General features: G+C 44.9%; 1 protein-coding gene and 1 long non-coding RNA gene across 3 annotated transcripts; both read right to left on the bottom strand.

Annotated features, from left to right (window-relative positions):
- Positions 1 to 6: 6 nt before the first annotated feature.
- LOC144340232 (uncharacterized) lies at positions 7 to 3,051 on the bottom strand. Its single transcript, XR_013416051.1, has 2 exons — positions 1,234 to 3,051; positions 7 to 495 (listed from the first exon to the last, which is right to left on the bottom strand). It is a non-coding gene; the product is annotated as an uncharacterized LOC144340232 (long non-coding RNA).
- A 1,121-nt stretch (positions 3,052 to 4,172) lies between these two features.
- C1H1orf131 (chromosome 1 C1orf131 homolog) lies at positions 4,173 to 22,601 on the bottom strand. 2 transcript variants are annotated; one of them, XM_001112872.5, is made up of 7 exons: positions 22,450 to 22,601; positions 19,900 to 20,243; positions 9,551 to 9,610; positions 7,410 to 7,505; positions 7,176 to 7,262; positions 5,892 to 5,944; positions 4,173 to 4,828 (listed from the first exon to the last, which is right to left on the bottom strand). In XM_001112872.5, the coding sequence occupies exons 1-7, from the start codon at positions 22,565 to 22,567 to the stop codon at positions 4,690 to 4,692; spliced, it is 897 nt and encodes a 298-aa protein (XP_001112872.2). In that variant the 5' UTR covers positions 22,568 to 22,601; the 3' UTR covers positions 4,173 to 4,689. The 2 variants fall into 2 exon arrangements, with proteins under 2 accessions (XP_001112872.2, XP_014981665.2); XM_015126179.2 differs by having other exon boundaries at positions 9,551 to 9,607.
- Between the last annotated feature and the right edge of the window lie 14 nt (positions 22,602 to 22,615).

Here is a 22,615-nt window from a genome sequence, read left to right as displayed (position 1 = left end):
AGGGCGGGCAGCTGAGGCCTGTTTTCCCTAACCACTCTCAGCAGCTGAGGGAATAAGTCCTTCACCCATGAAAGGGAATCTAGTGGGACATTACAGTGCCCACCACAACCCAACACAGTGCCAGGTCTGTGTTTCAGACAGTGTGGGGAGAAGCCCTTCCAGAATTCCACCGACCCATGCTTATAGAGGGAGCTGAGCGTGGTGGCTCACACATGGGCACGGTGACTCACACTTGTAATCTCGGCATTTTGGGAGGCCAAGGCGGGAGGACTGCTGGAGGCCAGGAGTTTGAGATTGGCCTGGGTAATACAGCAAGGCCCTGTCTCAACTAAAAAATTAAAAAATTAGCCAGGCATGGTGGTGGTTCATGCCTGTAGTCCCAGCTACTCAGGAGGTTGAGGTGGGAGGATTGCTTGAGCCCAGGATGTCGAGGCTGCCGTGAACTGCCATCACACCACTGTATTCCAGCCTGGGTGACACAGCAAGACTCTATCTCTGAAAAAAAAAAAAAAAAGGAAAGTCAGTGGAACCAACTACATTCCCTGTCACTGTCACTGGCCTCAGAGCTGCAACTGCACTATCTGCCTCCTGTCCAAGAGATTCCAGATTCACCCTTGGTGAGTGTCTCTGCTGACCTTGGTAGCTTATCTGCTGGTGTGATCCAGACACTCATCCCTGGGGGGGTCTAAGCCTTAGGTCATGGGGCCCCTCTCACTTCAGGATTGCTGCGCTTGTCTAGTTACTATCAAAATCGGATAAGGTCAGTGTCCAGAGATGCCTGACTGGATGACAAGGATGCAGACAGGCTCCTCCTGGCCTCTCTGTGCGACAGCAGCCTTGCTTCCTCTGGAGAGTCCTGGTCAGTCAGCCCTGCAAGGTGCTGGCTCTTCTTGCCCAGACAACAACCACAGCTAATGATTCAGTGGAATGCCGTGTGCCCTGCTCCCCTCTTTGGGAAAGAGCGTCTCTAAGTCCACAGAACCAAGAATTGTGGGAACAGGAATCCCAAGTTCCCCAAGTGGGTCCTTGGGAGTCAGTCATTTCATGGGGACACAGCACCTTCTAAGTGTAATGGCTGTGCTTAGGGTGATTGAAGGCATAAATTGCATTCTGGCAGATGCCACCTCCTCCTCACAGGTGCCTCTGAGATGGCACCTCAGCTGCACCTGCACCCGGCCTCCCCATCATTCCACCAGACCAGCAGTTTAGGATCATGGGCCCTGGAACACGCACCTGTCTTGCACCTCCTTAGCTGCCAAATAGGTCTCTTGGTTGGAAGCAGTGTTGTCCTGTGGAACCTGCTGCCAGGTGACAAGCAAACACTGTGTATGCCCTTAGGCTACTGGAGCTAGTCGGGCCCTGTGGGCAGGAAAAGAAAACCTTTGACAGGAATAGGTATTTCTATTCATCTCAGGATGCCTGAGTCCTCCTGAGGACTGGAGCCTGAGCTTGAAGGATAGATAGGTTTGGAACATAGAATGTTCACACCTGATGCCAAGTGACCCTGTGGCCGGAAGTTCCATCATGGGCCTGGTCCTGTCAGACCTGCTGTTGTACAAAGTTGGGTGGACCCTGAGGTCATCCATCGGAGAGAAGGGGAGCAGTCATCCTAGCTGAGAAAATCCAGCAAATGATAACAGCACAATTGCAATGTTGGGAGCAGCCAGGCCACCAGCTGGTGGGCGAAGTGGGTGGGCAGTGCTGGGAGGGTGTAAGAGGTGGTGATATGGAGTGGAACTTTGCTTTTTTTCCCCTTAGGCTGATAACAGTCTAATGCTTCCTTTCACCATCGGTCCAAACGAGGCAATAAATGATTAAGGTAAGAGTTTCCACGGTTACTGTAATGATGCTTTTCTACTTTGTCAGCAGAGGAATCGGGCTCTGTAGCCAAGTCCTGGCAAATTCAGCTCATCCTAAGACTGAGGTTCTGGAGGCATCCCCATCCAGCCCCTTCACCTCACGCAATCCTGGCCAGCCACCGTGCTAATGTAATGTGCCCCACAGAGCACGCTGAACTGAGCCATGCAGATGCATGTATGGCTGGGAAGCAACCCCACCCAGGGGAAAATGATAGCATAAAGGAGGCAGAGAGTGCATGTTTGCCCTGGACGCTGAGACCCTGATCCCTTCCCTGGCTGGCTACTGCAAAATCTTGGTCATGGCCCTGTCTTCCTTTGGATGCCCTTTTCATTGTCACTTTTCTCTGCTGCTAACCTTGCTAGGGGAAGCCTTACCAAATGGAAATAAGAGCATGGCCTGAAACTTGATCTTCAGTCCTTAAAATACAGGTATGGTTTATGCTGTTAGCCCCTAAACCTCTAAGTGTTTCCAGAGCACCCAGTGGTCAAAAACCTGTTCCTTAAATATTTACAGGTAAATTAAAAAGTAGCCAGACATGGTGGCTTGTGCCTGTAGTCCTAGCTACTCGGGAGGCTGAGGCAGGAGGATCGCTTGAGCCCAGGAATTCAAGTCCAGCCTGGGCAACATATTAAGACCATCTTGTCTCAAAAAAAAAAAAAGAAATGTTTTAAGTAAAAATAAAAACAAGCTTAGTAATTTACACCTGGAATTTGTATGCTATTCCAAAATGGACTACTCTGGGACTGTGGTCCACAGTCAGGCCAAGTGCTCAGTTGTCTGAGCCACGATGGCTCATGAGAATTAGGTCTCCCTTCGTCTCCAACGCTGAAGATGAGGAGTTAAACTAATCTGGGAGCCATTCTCATGGGTCATTGCCAGCTCCTGAGATTTTTCCTAGTGTTTTCTGTCATGTTTGAGATCTTCTACACCTTTTAAAAATTACTTACAGCCAAAATATATATCCTAATGAATAATGCCTTTCAAAATAAACCTGGAAAACAAACCACTCATTCAAGTTTTGCTGGCATTGTTCCAAACATTTTGCAAGTTCCTCATTTGTCAGTGTCTTCAGAGACAACATAAAGTCACATAACAAAGTGAGCCATTTATACCTGATTTTTGGACCAAAACATTATCATTCACTAGGCTAGGATCAGAATTTTTTGGCAATTAAAGAAAAAAAAAAAAAGGCCAGCCAGGCACAGTGGCTCACACCTATAATCCCAGCACTTTGGGAGGCCGAGGCAGGAGGACAGCTTGAGCCCAGGAGTTTAAGACCAGCCTAAGCAATATGGCAAGATGCAGTCCCTACAAAACCTCTTTTTTTTTTTTTTTTTTTTTTTGAGACAGAGTCTCGCTGTTGCTCAGGCTGGAGTGCAGTGGCGTGATCTCGGCTCACTGCAAGCTCCGCCTCCCAGGTTCACGCGATTCTCCTGCCTCAGCCTCCCGAGTAGCTGGGACTATAGGCACCCGCCACCATGCCCGGCTAATTTTTTTGTATTTTTTAGTAGAGACGGGGTTTCACCATGTTAGCCAGGATGGTCTCGATCTCCTGACCTCATGATCTGCCAGCCTCGGCCTCCCAAAATGCTGGGATTACAGGCATGAGCCACCAGGCCCAGCCTACAAAACATCTTTTAAATTAGCTGGGTGTGGTGACACATGCCTTTAGTACCAACTACTCAGGAGGCTGAGGCAAGAGCCCAAGAGTTCAAGGCCACAGTGAGTTATGATCATGCTGGGGCACTGCAGCCTTGGTGACAGATCAAGGCCTTGTCTCTAAAAAATTGAAAACACAGGCCGAGCATGGTGGCTCATGTCTGTAATCCCAGCACTTTGGGAGGCTGAGGCAGGCAGATCGCCTGAGCTCAGGAGTTCAAGACCAGCCTGGGCAACATGGTGAAACCCCGTCTCTACTAAAATACAAAAAATTAGCCGGGCGTGGCAGCATGTGCCTGTTGTCCCAGCTACTCAGGAGGCTGAGGCAGGAGAATTGCTTGAACCCAGGAGGCGGAGCTTGCAGTGAGCCAAGACCGCGCCACTGCACTCCAGCCTGGGCAACAGAGCGAGACTCTGTCTCAAAAAAAAAAAAAAAAAAAAATTGAAGAAACAAAATTTTAAAAGCCCAAATTGTCACCATCATCGAAGACTTTTTTTTAATGTGCTACAAGATTTAAGCAAGGGCAATATCATTAAAAACATATATATGGCTGCAAAGGTGATGAAGACTCTGATAGAAATAACATTCACTTGAACGTGGGCACAAAACTGTGTGTTAAAACCATCCATTATTTAACAGTCACAGGCACATATACTACAAACGTATTTTACTTATGTAACTTCTTCCCAAGTAGATTTTATACACATGGTAGGCTAAAAATTAAAACTGCTTTTCCACAAAACTGATAAATTATCAGATTCTTGGTTCTTTCACGATATTGTAACATTAAATCATTAAAAATATTATAAGGCAATTTAATGTAAACTACTAGCATTTACAAAACAGTAAAGTTATAAAAAATTGTATTCCAGGCAAATGCACCAAATACCAGTGAACATGAAACAGGAGTGAAGTCTGCTGGAGAACATTAAAAAACAGTTTTCAGTGAGTTCACTTCATATTCATGCTGCACTGGGCCTAACGCGTTCAGCACCATGAAACAGACACTTCGGCAGCTAGAGATGTTACTTCTGTCTGACTTTTTTTCTAAAATGAAAAAGCAGTCTGTGAAATGTGTGGTAAGAACGATCTCTCTCGAGTCGCACAGGGTCCAGGGCCACTGCAGTTGACTCAGTTGTTCCCATCCTCGTTTTATCTGATAAAGTACTTCATTTGGCCACTCTGGAAGAATTTATTTTCTTGATATCAACTGGGCTCAGAATCAGCGTTCCATTTTTGAATTTTCCAACCTGTCCAATCCGTCCATTTGACAAAATACTGGGAGCGGACTTCTTCTTTTTGGATTTCCTACATTTAAAGTAAGAGAAAGGTACTATAAATAGTCTTAAACTTACCAACAAGCATCGCAGTACCACCAACCAGGCCACTGCAGTCTGGCCTGCAAATTCCTGGTTGCCCGCCATGCACACCCCCTACCCCACTACGCCTTCCTGTGGTCCCTGAAACATGCCACTGCCTTCCTGCCTCGGGGCCCTCGCACTGGTTTCTTCGGAGAGGAATGTTCTGCTACCAGACCCTGCCAGGCTGCCCCTCTTCTTTGCTCAGTTCTCAGCTCCCATGTCACCTCCTCAGACTAACTTCCCAGCTCACCCCTCCCTGTGGTTTTCTTTCACAATGCGCTCTTTCAACTTCTCTACAATACTTGCCAGTACCTGATATCATCTTACTGATCCATTTGTATGTTTTGGGGTGTTTCCCTTCCTACAGTGAAGCTCCTCAAGGGCAGGGATATCTTTAGTGTGATTACAGCTGTACACCAACACCTAAAGCACCCACATGCCTGGCACAAAGAGGCATTCAACAGACAGAGATCGGTGGCCAGAACAAATGACCATTTTACAGCACATACAAGTGCAGTAGGAGCTCAAGAAAACAGGCTAAGACAAAAAGAGTCCGTTCTGAAACAGTAACTCAAAGAGAGAGAAAAAGGCACTTGAACAAAAGCTAAGAAACAAGTATAAAGCAACGAAGTCAACATCCCTTATTCATAATTACGGTGCTCTATCTTACGTGGTATGTCAAAGAGCAGGCAATACAGACCCAGACTATGCTGCTGTAGCAGCACTCTTAGAACAGAAATCTTTTCTTGGAAATGTAAACTGCAGCTTTTCCACTAGTCACTTGGAGTGTCGGTGAAAAGTGGGAGATTGGAGGAACTTCCTAATTCAGTTCTCAGGCAGCTGTTTCATCTTGCACAATTTACTAAATCCTACTTTGATGAGGATAAATGAGAGACAGTGAAGCACTCTAATGGGCTAGCAACACCACACACATTCAAGGCATCCTTTGCAGAACTAATCAGTAGGTTCACCCAGATTGTTCAACCCCAGGGCCTGATAAAATCACTCACCTGTCCTCCTGTCCTTTCCTCTTCTTTTTCTTGAAAATATCCGTTTCTTGGGCCTGATTTCAGAATTTAAGATCATATACATATCAGTAATGTATAATGGGATTCAAACAAAGGCAAGAGGTTTGTGACCAAGTCACTGAGATACTATTTTTAATATTTCTTTCAAGTGGCATATTAAACATAACAGTCTCAAAGTTTTACCCTAAAACCCTTTCAAGAATGTGAAAGGCTGGGCCTGGCATGGTGGCTCATGTCTATAGTCCTAGCACTCCAGGAAGCCAAGGCAGGAGGATCACTTGATCCCAGGAGTTCAAGACCAGCCTGGGTAACACAGCAAGATCCTGTCTCAGTTAGAAAGAAAAAGAAAAAAGAATGTGAATGGCTATTCCAGGTAAGACTAATAGTCTTACACTGAAAGCTCAAATCTTCCATTTTAGGTGAAAGGTAGAAAGTGTAACATCTATTCCCCTTGTGGTTTTTCATAGGCCCTTGTGTTGTATACAAGGTTATACAATGTAAAATGCAAAAAAAAAAAAAAAAAAAAAAAAAAAAACAGAAAACAACAAAAAAAACTAAGGATAGAAGAAAGATCAAAGTAGCCTGCATTATTGGAACAGGATTGCTATAGTTTGGATATTTGACCCTCCAAACCTCAGGTTGAAATTTGATCCCAAAATTAGAGACGGGACCTGGTGGGAGGTGTTTGGGTCATGGCAACGGATCCTTCATGAATGGCTTGGTGCTGTCCTCATGGTAATGAGTGAGTTCTCCCTCTGTTATTTCCCATTTCCCATGAGAGCTGTTTGTTAAAAAGAGCCCAGCACCTCTCCACGCTGCTGCTTCGCTCTTTCACGTCTCGCTCTTGCCATGTGATCTCTGTACACATGGGCTTCCCTCTGCCTTCCCTCATGAGTGGAAGCAGCTTCAGACTCTCACCGGAAGCCAAGCAGATGCCAGTGCTATGCTTCCTGTGCAGTCTGCAGAACTATGCTCCAAATCAGCCTCTTTTCTTTATAAATTACCCAGCATCAGGCATTCCTTTACAGCAACACAAACGGACTAAGACAAGGAGTTTGCTATTTCAAAGCAAACCTTGCATGTAAGTATGCCAGATTACTTGGCTGGTATTACTAAACAGAGCTAACTTGAAGAAGTGGAGAGCATGGGATCCTTTAACTCTGATGCCTTCGTTGCTCTCCAAGCAGCGGCTTCCGGCATTCCACTGTGTCAAAGAGCATCCATCTTCCCATTCTAGCTGAATAAAGGACAGACCATCACACCTACCAGTCTCTTTTCTTCTTCCTTTGCTGCCTTTTTTTCTTTAATTTGCTCCTGTAAAACCTTGTAATTCACATAACTCTTCTTAGGAGGCTGTAATGAAAGAACAAGGAAACAAACCATCATATTTTATTCTGCAAAAATGTGCCAGTGTCCCTTGCCCTGACTTGCTCTTGGCTTTCCTTGCTCTTGCTTTTTTGGCATGTTGTCTGGTGATGAAAGGTAGCAGCAGCCCCTCACCTTAGCGCCCAACATAATGGCACGTTCCTGTTCCAGGATTCTCTCCTTTCCTTTTCCATAACCAGTGATCCCAAAGCGGTGCACTTCCAAACGAGCCTGCGGACACAAAGCACACTCAGACGCAAGTGCGTTCCAACAACTCCCAAGAAAAAAACATATTGCCAGAAGTAATGCATTTCAGATCCACTGCTCTGTAATAACAGCGCATAGGAATAATAACTCCACTGTTGTGTGGTCAAAGGAGCTCTATGGAGGCTCTCCTACCACATACCATCTCCCACAACATCTTTCTCCCATATTTTTCCTTGGAGACAGGGTCTTGCTCTGTTTCCCCCCACCGCCCCAGGATGGAGTACAGTTAAAAAGAGGCGTGATCATGTCTCACTGCAGCCTTGACCTCCTGGGCATGATTTCCCTAGTAGCTAGGACTATAGGCACACACCACCACACCCAGCTAATTCTTAAAAAGTTTTGTAGAGAACAGGTCTCACCATGTTGCCCAGACTGGCCTTGAACTTCTAGGCTCAAGTGATCCTCCCACCTCAGCCTCCCAAAGTGCTGGGATTACAGGTGTGAGCCACCGTGCCTGGCCCTCTCCCATGGTTTTTTTTTTTTTTTTTTTTGAGACGAAGTCTCGCTCTGTAGCCCAGGCTGGAGTGCAGTGGCATGATCTCGGCTCACTGCAAGCTCCACCTCCCGGGTTCATGCCATTCTCCTGCCTCAGCCTCCCGAGTAGCTGGGACTACAGGCATCCGCCACGACGCCTGGCTAATTTTTTGTATATTTTAGTAGAGACGGGGTTTCACCATGTTAGCCAGGATTATCTCAATCTCCTGACCTCGTGATCTGCCCGCCTCGGCCTCCCAAAGTGCTAGGATTACAGGCGTGAGCCACTGTGCCCAGCCCTCTCCCATGTTTAATTTGAACAGCTGATACAAAGATTTATCTCTGCACAAAGTAATAACAGAGCCAGGATTCAACGCAGACCTCTGTAGTTAAGGGCTTTAAGATGCTCTCTAAAACAAGCCATTGTCCATAAAGGCAATAATTTCAACTGAAAAACACCTCTCCAAACACACACACTCACACTTAGAAACCATTTATTGCAGCAGCTTCAAACATAGATCCATAGTTTTAAAAGGAAGAGAAAACGTCAGCAATACCCACTCTTAGTTGTTAGATTACTTCTTCCCATCTTTTTTCTTACGTGCTTTTTAAAACATTACAATCACTGAATATACATATCCCCATACTTACCATTGCATCAGTGGCATTGTAGTCACAAAACCATCATGTATTAAATGAGTATATATAATACTCAATCAAGTGAGTGCAGACCGGGCGTGGTGGCTCACGCCTGTCATCCCAGCACTTTGGGAGGACGAGCCAGGTAGATCACTTGAGGTCAGGAGTTCAAGACCAGCTTGGCCAACATGGTGAAACCCCACCTCTATTAAAAATACAAAAATTAGCTGGGTGTGGTGGCACATGCCTGTAATCCCACCTACTCGGGAGGCTGAAGTGGGAGGATCACTTGAACCCAGGAGCCAGAGGCTGCAGTGAGCCAAGATCCTACCACTGCACTACAGCCTGGGTGACAGAGGGAGACTGTCTCAAAACAAAAAAGTGAATGCAGTATGATTTGCTTAACCATTTTCCCAACTTTTAGACATGTAAAATATTCATTTTTAGATATTATAAAACTGTTAATTTTGGCCAGGCGCAGTGGCTCATGCCTGTAATCCCAGCACTTTGGAAGGCCGAGGCAGGGGGATCACGTGAGGTCGACCTACATGGGGAAATCCCATCTCTACTAAAAATGCAAAAAATTAGCTGGGTGTGGTGGCAGGCACCTGTAATCCCAACTGCTCAGGAGGCTAAGGCAGAAGAATCACTTGAACCCAGGAGGTGCAGGTTGCAGTGAGCCAAGATGGCGCCATTGCACTCAAGCCTGAGCAACAAGAGTGAAACTCTATCTCAAAAACAAAAAACTGTTAATTTTTATAATATCTAACATTTATACTACACAGTTTGCATATCATGTTATAAACTTACAATAAATTTAATACAAACATACATTTATAAACAAATATCGTAAATAAAGTTAATTATAAATAATTTAACAATCTCAAAGTACATACCTTTTCTAGATTAAATTCTTGTATATCCACATCTCTCTCCAAAACACCAGATTCAGTCTGCTGAGAGAAAAAATTCTTATTTAGATTGTCTGTTACTATATCATTATAGTATCTATCACCAAAAGAGTAATGTTTTAAGGAACCTGAAAGTAACCCTCTCACACCCACTAGACTGGCTACTATCAAAAAACCAGAAAATAACAAGTGTTGGCAAGGATGTAGAGAAACTAGAACCCATGTCCTCTATTGGTGGGAATGTTTTACCACGTGGTATAGGCATTGGGGAAAACAATTATCATGGTTCCTCAAAAATTAAAAAATAGAATTATATGATCTGACAATTCCTCTTCTGGGCACATACCCAAAAGAACCTGGAGAGATATTTGTACACCTACATTCATAGCAGCATTACTCATAGGAAATGCAGACGCAACTCAAATGTCCACCAACAGACGAACAGATATTTTTGAACGTGGCATATACACATGCTGGAATATTCCACAGCCTAAAAAAAGAAGGAACTCCTAACCCATGCTACAACATGGATGAACCTTGAAGACATGATGCTAAGTGAAATAAGCCAGTCACAGAAGGGTATGTGCATGATTCCATTTTATGAAATATCCAGAGGAGTCAAATTCACACAGACAGAAGTTAGAATGGCTGCCACCAGGGGCCGGGGGGAGGGAATGGGGAGTTGGTGTTTAATGGGTATAGAACATCAGCATCAGTTTGGCAAGCTGAGAAGGTTTCTAAAGATGGATGGTAATGAGGGCAGCACAACACTGTGAATGAGCTTAACACTACTGAACTGCACGCTTAAAAATGGTTAAAATGGGTCGGGTGCGGTGGCTCATGCCTGTAATCCCAGCACTTTGGGAGGCTGAGGCAGGCGGATCACAAGGTCAGGAGATCGAGACCATCCTGGCTAACACAGTGAAACCCCGTCTCTACTAAAGATACAAAAAATTAGCCAGGCATGGTGTCAGGCATCTGTAGTCCCAGCTACTTGGCAGGCTGAGGCAGGAGAATGGCATGAACCTGGGAGGCGGAGCTTGCAGTGAGCCGAGATCGCCTCTGCACTCCAGCCTGGGCGACAGAGTGAGACATCGTCTCAGAAAGAAAAAAAAAAAAAAAGGTTAAAATGGTCAATTTTACATTCATGTATATTTCACCACAATTTAAAAATTGGAAAACAGAAAGAAACCTTGAAACTGGCCCAGATGGCTAAATGTCAAAAGTAATACAAGCATGTTGCTCAAAATCCTAATGAACAACTAACAGAAGATAAATAAAGACAATACTTTTTAGGGTCTCAAAGCTTATAAAAGTAATGATGAGAAACTGAGAGAAAAAAGAAAAGCTGGTAAGAGAGCAATGCCTGAATCTCACATATCACATACAGAAAATTCTGCTTGCTGCTTGCTGGGAGGGTTTAGGAAAGGAAGCCTATGAGCAGGAATTTTAGAGGGTAAAATTTAGAGAGTGAAACTGCTATATTCAAGTAATTATTTCTTTCTTCCCTCCCATCTGGTCACTAGAGTAATGGGCTAAACAGTTCTTTCAGGAACATCAGATTCCTAGCATGGTGGAGATTTGGTTTATAATTCCTAATAGAAAATGATGCCGCTGCAAATGCCCCCAAAATACGTGACTCTTTGTAACAACCTATCCCCTGCCCTACCTGCCAAGAGGTGCCTATCACAACGGCACCATGTGCCATTGTCCACCAATGGTGGCAGTCCACCCTGCAACTACACAGTCCACGAGGCAGCCACAATGGAGTCCACTTGCTCTCTCCTTCTCCAAACAGGAGCTGTGCTTCCGCTTAGCCTGGTTCCTCATCCCCCACCCTAGCCTCCAACACCGTATTTAAGGTGTGTGGGTTTGGACAGTCAGTCACTGCATGTTTTCATAGACGATGGCTCCTGTCTCCCTATGAAATGACTCTTCAGATGATGAGGACCTCTGCACTTAATTCACAGGGGGGTTATTATGATAAAACAGGATAAAGTGTAGTAAGTGTGTGGCACAGGGTCCAAAAAACAGCAAGGCTTACCCAATGCTCTTATTCCTAACGGATCTACTGACTATACCATCAGCAGCATCACAGGCATCCACTGTCACACTGGACACTGACTGGCTCGCCACAGGATTGGGGTGCTGATGGTAACAGAGGACGGGACAGCAGAGGACCACTGTCAGGGTCCAGGAGTATGGCCTAGCTCTGTGCTATTAATCACAACAGACATACTTTCCATTTACTTCATCTTCCTTCCTGGCTTAACATTTTCTCCAAACCTGTCTCCCACTTGGCTGACAGTGTCAAGTGCCTTAACTAAGACCACAGGCATAGCATGGAGGACTCTGTGTGAGCCACTTCCATTTTACCTACCCCGGAAAGAGTCTTCTTCCTATTCCATGACTGGAAAAAATTCCACATTTACTTTCAAGTTACGACATCTTTTCCACTGCCATGCACATCCAATCTATTTACTACGACCATATCTAAGCCCTAAAAAATCAAACAAAACCCTGTATACTGTTCCCAGATCTCCAAGATCCCCTAAGTTATTTACCACCTTTTCTAAACATTTAAGTAATTCCTCTTTCCTCCTACCTGCGTCACTGAAGTAATGACTAAATCAACTTTCTAAGTCGAACATTTCCATTTCTTTTTTCCTTTTTCTTTTTTTTTTTTTTTTTTTGAGACGGGGTCTCACTCTGTCGCCAGGCTGGAGTGCAGTGGTGCGAGGCACGTCAAATTTCTAGCAATACTGGAGATGTCATAGATGTTTTTGGCTGATCTGTTACTAGAGATTAGCATGAGAATGGAGCAATTTAAAGAGGATTTCAGCACAGTAATAAAATTCTTGGCCAACTGTATGATAGCTATGAGGCTGAAACCCCTGGGCCCTGGAGAGAGACTGGCCTACAAAAGAGAGGAGCAATATCAGGCCTCTCCTAGTCCCTGCTGTCCCCATCAGCAGCCACAGAGAACACCTAATCCCCTGCACCTTGGCCGTGGGGACACCAGGGCTGAGGGGCCGACTAGACCAAGGGGAGGAGAGAGCCCCTTGGTGGTAGCTCTGGCACAGACACAGATACCTCGGTGTCCTCATCCCTCTTTAAGCAGTTCACCAGAAACATCTTAGTTTTGTAGCTATTGATGGCTTTTTGAGAAAGGGTCTGAGGTCTAGATCTGTGCATGTATCAAACACAAACTTTTGGGAAAAAAAATTCTTGGCTCATTATTTCACAGACGCTGAGTCCCTATTAGCACGACCCACCACTACCTAATTTTTATTTTTATTCATAGCTTGAGAGTCACTTCAGCACATTATTCATAATACATGACCTGACTGAGAAACCATCAGCGGTTTCCTCGGTTTTCTTTCCCCCCATATTCTCTGCGGTAGGAGGCACTACTGCCCATAGGCAATACTGCGTCCTCCTCTACTTCCAGGCACACAGGCGACTCACGCTTCCCTGTCTACTTGATGCTAGGAATGCCCAGGGGGCTCTCCCTGGCCAAGAAACACGAGCAGAAGGGGTGTGTGCTTACTTCCACGTGAAACCCTTAAGAGCCCTTCATTAACTCCCCTTTCCTTCATTAAAGCAACTAACAACCCTCCAGATGGTGGCACCCCATCATCCTGGGTCCCTAGATGAGGATGGTGTGGCACAGGAGACCTGCCTCTGCAAATTCTGATGGCCATGTAACATGAGAAAAATTAACTTTTGTCTTTTAAACCACTGGGATGTAGGGATTATTTGTTATCAAATCACAGTCTAACCCATCCCAACTAATCTAGCCTTACTATCCCACACAAGGAGAGGGATATGTATGGAGATTTTGAGAACTTATATGTTGGGCAGGGAAGAAGGAGGAAAAGCTAGAAAAAGAACAATTTGGAAGAAAAGTGAGAGATGAAGGCAGGCAGACCACCAGACTCAGCAAACCTGTCTATGGGATGATTTAGGTATTTTCTCTTACGCGGCTGTGATTTTTTTTTTTTTTTTTTTAAGTCTATTAGTTGAAGAGCCCAACCAACCTGTCTCCAGTTAGAGAAAGAGTAGCTCGGTAAACAAACGCTCTTTTAAAAATGCAGGCAGTTAGCCGGGCGCGGTGGCTCAAGCCTGTAATCCCAGCACTTTGGGAGGCTGAGACGGGCGGATCACTAGGTCAGGAGATCGAGACCATCCTGGCTAACACGGTGAAACCCCGTCTCTACTAAAAAATACAAAAAACTAGCCGGGCGAGGTGGCGGGCGCCTGTGGTCCCAGCTACTCCGGAGGCTGAGGCAGGAGAATGGCGTAAACCCGGGAGGCGGAGCTTGCAGTGAGCTGAGATCCAGCCACTGCACTCCAGCCTGGGTGACAGAGCAAGACTCCGTCTCAAAAAAAAAAAAAAAAAAAAAATGCAGGCAGCTGTATGAATATTAAGAAGTTTGTTCATACTTTGATGAGTCTAAATTACTTCAGCTAGATTATTTTCTTCCTAACACCCGTCTGACACTGCTCTACCCAGGAACAGGGAGTCTGGCGTAAAAGTAATAAGCGGCACTGGAGCATGGAGGATTTCCAGGTGGAGCACCGTGCAGTGGGCTACATCCATACTGTGGGGAAGTATGGGAGGTGCAAGAATTTGGGGAACGATCAAAGCTATCTGACTATAACTTGTGAGAAATGTCTCTATGTCTCGCTATGGCTCAGAGTCAGTGTACTTGTGTCACTCAAAGGACAAAGAGCAGAGCCTAACCTCACCTATGTTCTCTCTAGTATAGCAGTTAAGTACACAGTGTTGAAGCCCCGGGTGGGGTCTGAACCCGACCTTTGACACTTAGTTCAGTTCCATAATCCTTTATTTGGCATCCTTAGGGTCAGGTTCCAGCTTTAAAATTCAGAAGCCTTTACATTTTTAAAAGGCAAAACTGAACATACTGAATATTATAGACCACTTCCAGTAGGGTCCAAGACAGTAACCCATAATTAAACACATTAGTATTTCTGTGGCAATATCTATGAATATTCATACCAAATGAGATGAACAAAAAAAAATTTTTTTTTTTTTTGAGACAGAATCTTGCTCAGTTGCCCAGGCTGTAGTGTAGTGGCACGATCTCGGCTCACTGCAACCTCCGACTACCGGATTCAAGCGATTCTCCTGCCACGGCCTCCCAAGTAGCTGGGACTACAGGCGCCCGCCACCATGCCCAGTTAATTTTTGTATTTTTAGTAGAGACAGGGTTTCACCATATTGGCCAGGCTGGTCTTGAACTCCTGACCTTCTGATCCACCTGCCTCAGCCTCCCAAAGTGCTGGGATTACAGGCATGAGCCACCGTGCCCGGCCGAACAAAAATGATTTTTAAAAGATTTGTCAGATTTTTTTGCCAAATAAATTTGCACCAATCTTAAAAGAAAAAGGATCAATCAAATTGTGGTTTCCAGAGCTCTGGGTGTTCGGAATTGCAGATATGGGGCTGTGAGGTTAATGTTTAACTACAGGCAAGTAACTTAACCTCTTGGAAGTCTCAGGCTCCTCTGTGAAATGAAGACAGGTCCCAGGAAGTGTGAGGATTGAGACCATAAATGAGTTAATGAAGAAACACTCTCAGTACACCCCCAGTAAGTATTAGCAATTCGCTATATGCTCAGGGGCAGCCTCCGTGTACCTCAGTCTCAGGATGCAAAGGTCCCTTCTGATCTACGGAACACTATTCTATCATGAGTTTCTTATCTCTTTCTTATCTAAGGCCACAAAGGAGGCTAAGGTTCCTGAAACAGGGCCAGTGAATGATTCACGTTAAGACGGCCCAATGCTAGCTGTGGAGAAATGGCAGCGACACAGCCCTAAGGGCTGAGCAACACACAGGCGCGTTGAGCTACATCTGACACTTCCATTGCTTAAAGCGTAAGAATTTTCTTCCTTGCAGGCAGTCTTGCACCTATGAAAGAGTAGGTTTGCCCATTCATTTTTTTGAGATCATGAGTCCAGGCCATGCTGTTTGAACCTGGACCACTGCAACAAACCCCTAAATCAGTCTCCTCATGCCTCTTGCTATTGCTCCCTTACAATCCATTCACCATATAGGAGCTACAGTGATCTTTTCAAAATTTAAATCAGATCACCTCATGCCCTTGCATGAAATTCTTTGGTGGCTTCTCATGTACTTAAGACTAAAGTCCCAAGGCTCACTACTGCCTATGAGACCTGGCAAGAGCTGGTCTCAGCCTGTCTCTCTTGTATCAGCACCAACCATTCTCCCCTCTGTCCTAGTCCTGCTAGACTTCTTCCAGCTCCTTGAACATGCCAGGTCTCTTCACACCCCACAGTGTTAGCAAGGCTATTTTCCCCTCCTTGGCTCGCTCTTCTCTGTCCCATTCACCAGCACCATTTAATACAGCATTAGCCTGAATGCTGCCTCCTGAGAGAACTCCCTGAGCACTATATCTAGACTAGGTTCTGCATGGTACTCCAGGAACCCATTTGTTTATAATTCTTTCTAATTATATTATATTGCTCAACTCCGAAGTAGATTGTATAGTATACTCCATAAAGGCAAAGCACTATTACCTTCTTCACTGATCCATCTGCAAGGTCTGCAGACAGCAGGCACCCAGTGATTGCTGGAATAAATGGAGGAATGAATATGTGATCTCTTACTATTTCCAGTCAAATTACTTGTATAGTCACTACATTAAAAATGGGACATGGGCCGGACGCAGTGGCTCACGCCTGTAATCCCAGCACTTTGGGAGGTCGAGAAGGGCAGATCACGAGGTTGAGATCGAGACCATCCTGGCCAACATGGTGAAACCCGTCTCTACTAAAAATACAAAAATTAGCTGGGCATGGTGGTGTGCATCTGTAGTCCCAGCTACTCAGGAGGCTGACGGAGAATCGCTTGAACACGGGAGGCAGAAGTTGTAGTGAGCTGAGATCGGGCCACTGCACTCCAGCCTCGTGACAGAGCAAGACTCCATCTCAAAAAAAAAAGGGACATGATGGTTGGGCACAGTGGCTCTCAAACCTGTAATCCCAGTGCTTTGGGAGGCTGAGGGAAAAGGACTTCTTGAGACCAGTGGTTCAAGACCAAGCCTGGGCAACAAAACAAGACCCAAACTCTACAAAAAATTTTAAAATGAGCCAGGCATAGTGGTGTGCCCTATAGTCTTAGCTACTTGGGAGGCTGAGGCAGGAGGATGGCTTGAGCCCAGGAATTGGAGGCTGCAGTGAGCTATGATCGCACCACTGCACTCCAGCAGAAGTGACAGAGTGACACCCTGTCTCTAAACATAAAAAATACATATATAAATAGTGACCAAGTTCCCAGATAAACCCATGAAAACCTGCTTCAATGCACAATGCAGCTTAATCATAGAATTTATAGCACAAGTTCTGGAAAAATAAGGTCATTTCCTGGGTCTAGGCAGGGCTAGCTGGATTGTTGTCCAACGCACCATCCCCTTCTTCCTTTCTCAAGCATTCTCTAAAAATGACCAGCTGATGCTATGATTGGTCATGGAGGTTATCATTAACCATCATATATTTTTGCCACCCATGTCTGTTTAACTGCCCTGCAATGGCTTAGAAGTTTTTAGAGAACAAGGGCACAACTATACTTTCCCATGTTACATAAACTCAGCACAGATGGTGTACTCCAATTAGCACCAGCTGGCTGACTACTCTTTCACTTAGCATACCCAGAATATGCTGTAAGAACTAGCATTCTATTCACGTGTATTTATTTCCACGCTGCAATGGCAACATTCTGAGGTCGTTTTACGGGTGTATGTGTTTTTAATGTGTCCACATTCTAGCTCCTTAACAAGACACACTCACATTTCAAAGGACGCATTTAAAAAAAAAAAAAAGAGGAAAGGGCACAGCAACAATGACAAATGAAAAATTTCATTAAGGTCAGGAAGTTCAAAATGTAGAGTGAGCTGAGGCTCCTGAGAAAAGCCAACTTGAACGCACAAGGGCTCGCTTGGAAAAGGAAGCAAGAGACAATTTGACAGACCGCCATGCATGCTCTGTTATTAAGCAACAGGGAAATGCAGACTCATTCAATCCCAACTCTTCTGTCCTTTCTATTAAAAAAAACTTTCCATTCCAGAAAGAACATGAGGGAACATAAGAGGAAACTGAAGTCTGAGACACTTGAAGAAACAAGAAAGGGTGCCTCAATGCTTTATGTTAAAGTCTTCAAATGCTGAATTATATTGCAAAGCAGTGCTCTCCAACATTTTTCACATCATGACACATACAGAAAATACCAGTATTTGTAGGATACACTGGGGTACTGGGATATGGCCAGCTTCGGGGCTCTGGTTGCCCCAAACACCAAGGAAATCCATTTCTTGACCCATCCGTAACAGTTACCAGAGCCTTAGTATTTGGAACATAAGAGTTAAGAAGCTTATCTAGAATCCTAAAATAAAGGTAGGTACAGTTACAGATTCACTAAAAATCTTTTTTTTTTTTTTTTTTTTTTTTTGAGACAGTCTCACTCTGTCACCCAGGCTGGAGTGCAGTGACACAACCACAGCCCACTGCAGCCTCGACTTCCTGAGCTCAAGCAATCCTCTGGCCTCAGCCTCCCAAAGTGCTGGGATCACTGGTGTGAGCCACCACGCTCAGCAAGCAGAATGCACTAAGGATCTTTGAGGAAGAGATGCCAGTGAGCTTGACGTGAAGTGCTACCTGAATTTTAGAAAAGATTATACAGATAGTTTTTAAAACCATAAAGATGCGGCAAACACTGGACACTAACATACATTTACACATTCATAAAGAACAATGCAAGCCAAACTATCTTTGTCGTGGGTAGAATTGTGCCTCTAAAAACATATGGCCATGTCCTACTCCTCTTCAGAACCTGTGATTATGACCTTACTTGGAAAAGGATCTTTATAGCACAATTAAACATCTCAAGACGAGATCATCCCAGATTCAGGGTGGGCCCTAAAGCCAAGAGAAAGGCAGAGGGAACCATGAGACTCAGGGACACAGGGATGAAAGCCATATTAAGACGGAGGCAGAGATTATAGTTATGCAACACACCACAAGCCAAGGAAACTCTTAGAGCCACCTTCTGGTCAGAGGCAAAGCATTCTCCCCCAGAGCCCTCAGAGGGAGCATGGTCCTGCCAACAATTTGATTTTGGACTTCTGGACTACAGAACTATAAGAGAATACATTTCTGTTGGTTGAAGTCACCATGTTTGTGGTAATTTGTTAGAGTGGCCTTAGAAACTAATACATACAATCCTCACTTTTTTGTTGATAGACAAAGGTTTGCAGGACATGGGGGAGGTTACAGAAATGGAATAGCAATGAATTTGTCAAAGCCATTATGACATGCTTGTCAATAAATTAAAAACATCTGGGGCCGGGTACAATGGCTCACGCCTGTAGTCCCAGCACTTTGGGAGGCCAAGGCGGGTGGATCATGAGATCAGAAGATCAAGACCATCCTGGCTAACACAGTGAAACCCCATCTCTACTAAACATACAAAAAACTAGGCAGACATGGTGGCGGGCGCCTGTAGTCCCAGCTACTCGGGAGGCTGAGGCAGAAGAATGGCGTGAACACAGGAGGCAGAGTTTGCAATGAGCCAAGATTACACCACTGCACTCTAGCCTGGATGACAGAGCGAGACTCCGTCTCAAAAAAAAAAAATTAAAAACATTTGGAGGAGAAACCACACCTCCCTTGAGGACTGAATTTTGGGTCAGATTTACAAGTTCAGTCTGAAAAGGATTACTGCTCAGAAAAATCAAATTGCTTTTCCACCAGCATTGCTTTTCCTCAAGAGCAAGAATTTCTATATATTTTGTTCACTGCTATATCTCAGTGCCTACAACTGTGGCTAGCACGTAACAGGAATGCCAGAAAGAGTTGCTGAAAGGGTTAACTCAGCAGGCCTGTGTTTATCAAACCCTGCACATTCTCAAGAAAGTCCTATTTTCAACACTGGCAGTTGGCTGGCTCCTGAGGATTGAGCAATTAGAATATTCTGCCTGATCAGAGTGTTTTTGCATACCTGAAGTCTTGAACCACTGCTGTACCAAGTTTTCCCAGACAGTTTATCCTAGCAATGTGATTGATGGCGAATACCTGCTTTTCACTAGAGGTTTAGAACTTGCATAACTAAGGTCAGTCTATAGGCCTACATGACTGATAAGGGCTATATGCTGTCTTGGGTCCTGTGAGTCCTTTTGGCAAATCTGCAGGCCTAAGGATAGTCAGGCATTCCTGCCACAGTCTAAAAAGCTACTCACCTAATACTACAATACCAGGGGTTTCACCACGTACATATAAGCTAACCAACTCATTACCTTTGTGCTCTTGTTATGATCTGGCGTCAATTTTCTTTTTTTATTTCTGCTGTGAAATTCTACCACTTCTACTTGTTCCCTATTGTTCTTTAGGGAAGAGGGATGAAGTGCAGCAGCAAGGATCTCTGGTTCTGAAGAGGGACCTGTGGGGGTCCCAGCAGGAGCACAACGCCGCTCTTCTCTAAGTTCCTTGAAGAAGTTCGAAGCGCTCTTCCTCTGGCCTCTTACGGGAGAACCAGGTAGGGGAGATGGCTCTGCTGCCAAGGCCGCTGCAGCCTCCACATCTCTCTTCTTGTTTTCCCTTTTCTTTATGATCTTCTGTTCTGTTTCACCTTCCGTATCTCCTGTTTGTTCAAACACAGGAAGGAAAATAAATATTTTCAGTCTTAGCTACCATCAATATCAAATCATATGAATGTACCTGTATATATGAACCTGTATATATTCCAGGGCTATATGCACCTAGAAGCACACACAAAGAAATAAACTATCTGTTTTCCTTCAAATAGAGTGTATCTGCAAAATGCAGAGAATCCAAAATGTGGTCATCTTTTCCTAGGTAACTATATTTACGTCTTCGACACTTATTAGTACAATCACTTTAGTCCCCACCTTGGTCCTTACTCAAAGTGTCATCACAGCAATAGTCCCCAGGGCTGGTAATCCCAATTGGCTTTATACTAAAAATATCAGGCACTGCAGCCACTGTTTCTTTTTAACACTCTCTGGGTTACAGGAACATGGAATAGTCTTCCTATTTTCTTTCACAGTTAGGAATTAAGATGAACCTAAGACAACTGGCTCAATTTGAATGCCTTTGTTTTCTATTAAATTCTCTTATTTACTCTATATTTCACTTGTTCAGACTCTAACCAGTCACCTGAAAGTTCTAACCAGAATCCTAGGCATCCTTACTCACATGCATTACAAATACTACAGAGCTCTCTAAATTACCAGCTGTTGATTTATGCTTGCTACTATTTGCTTAATCTTTTACACAATAAACATTTAAGAGCCAACTAAACTTTGGCATTAAGGATATAAAAATGAATAGACACATTCAATGCCTTCAGAGTTCCTACCATGATTTCCAGCCTGTGTTGACATAAATTATATTATTTTGCAGAATAATCTTTTCCTCTAGATTTTAAACTTCTCAAGGTCAGAGACTAAGTCTTCTCTGTCCTCCAGTATGTCCAAGGGCACAGAAATACTGGTGAATACAACAAGCGTGGGGTCTGGGGCTAGAATCAGAATCCAGGCTCTGCAAAAATTACCAGTTAGACAACCTGTATCAGGTTTCATGAACCTCTAGTACTTGTTTTCACATTTGCAATCATGGGATTTATGACAGTGTCTATTTCATGAAGTTAAAAATTAAATTAGCAAATACATGAAAAGCATGTGGTATATGGCAAGTTCTCAATACTTTTAATTATCATTCCTACTGTTTAGGTGAGCTTAAAATTTTGAGCAGTCGTACCAAAATAAAAATAGCTTTTAAAATATCACGCTGTAAATTTAAGAAATGTGTGTTGTCCTGAAATCTAATGATTTTCCTTAGTGCATGTGCAAAGGGTGTCACCTTCTTCCGGGCAAGCTCTTCAGAGTATGAGGCACTGTGTTCCTACTGACACGCCATGCGACTTTAATGGGCTCTTTTATTTTCCTTTTCCCCCATCAAGATCAAGAATGGAGAGTAAAAGGTTGGCGCACTTGTTTAAAAAAAAAAAAAAGGCCGGGCGCGGTGGCTCACGACTGTGAGCACTTTGGTCGGTGGAGATGGGCGGATCACAAGGTCAGGAGATCGAGACCATCCTGGCTAACACGGCGGAAACCCTATCTCTACTGAAAATACAAAAAATTAGCCGGGCGTGGTGGTGCGCGCCTGTAGTCTCAGTTACTCGGAGGCTGAGGCAGGAGAATGGCGTAAACTCGGGAGGCGGAGCTTGCAGTGAGCCGAGATCGCGCCACTGCACTCCAGCCTGGGCGACAGAGCGAGACTCAAAAAAAAAAAAAAAAAAAAAAAAAAAGTTGGAAAAGGACAACTCGCCAAGGGCTATGTCTCTGGCGAGGGACACACAAGGATGAAGCTGGTGAATTATCCAACAGGCCCGAGGCCCCAGGGCGAAATGACACTATCGCACCAAGGTCAGGCAGGTCTTGGGGGTGGCATGGGGAAAGGGGACTTCCCAGAGCTCAAGAAAACGTGGAAAAGTGGGCTACTTCGAGAGTCCAAGGTCCTGTGCGCACTGCCCGCGTTAAATCGGAAAGCCTTGGTGCTTCCTACAAGAAAGTACGACGGTCCCCACACTTGGGGACGAGTTGGAAGGTCTGATGAATAACTCGACAGAGCCCGGTCAAGGGGTGACTTCCGATGGAGAAATGTGTTCTGCATCCGCTACTGGAACCAGGTGGGACGAAGTTACGGGTGCTTGACATGCAAGAACCTTTAGCCTCAAAGCAGAGGCCAATCCAGCACAGGCCGCACAGGAGAACCACGTTCCTCAGATCTGCTCTCCACGTGGGCTCCTGGGACCCCGCACTCACCGAAGTCGTAAAGGTTCTGGAGCAGAGCGTCAAGAAGTGTCGGAGAACTGGGAAGTGTGGAGGACCCCGGGCCTTGCTCCTGCGACATTGTGGGATCAACCGAGGAATCAAACCTCATTCTGCCGCGCGGCGTCCCCGCTTCCGGGTTCCGCGACTGCGCGCATGC

The sequence above is a fragment of the Macaca mulatta genome, chromosome 1 (assembly GCF_049350105.2).
Source record: "Macaca mulatta isolate MMU2019108-1 chromosome 1, T2T-MMU8v2.0, whole genome shotgun sequence".
NCBI lineage: Eukaryota > Metazoa > Chordata > Mammalia > Primates > Cercopithecidae > Macaca > Macaca mulatta.
The sequence above is the reverse complement of the archived record's forward strand: the minus strand, read 5'-3'. Positions and strand labels throughout refer to the sequence as shown.

What these genes read in the sequence shown, in the direction of transcription:
- C1H1orf131 (XM_001112872.5), bottom strand. Translation starts at nt 22,567, where the DNA reads ATGAGGTTTGATTCCTCGGTTGATCCCACAATGTCGCAGGAGCAAGGC. An exon ending in CCAGAACCTTTACGACTTCG is followed by an intron (nt 20,244 to 22,449) that starts GTGAGTGCGGGG and finishes TTGAACAAACAG; the next exon opens with GAGATACGGAAGGTGAAACA. An exon ending in ATCATAACAAGAGCACAAAG is followed by an intron (nt 9,611 to 19,899) that starts GTAATGAGTTGG and finishes TTTTTCTCTCAG; the next exon opens with CAGACTGAATCTGGTGTTTT.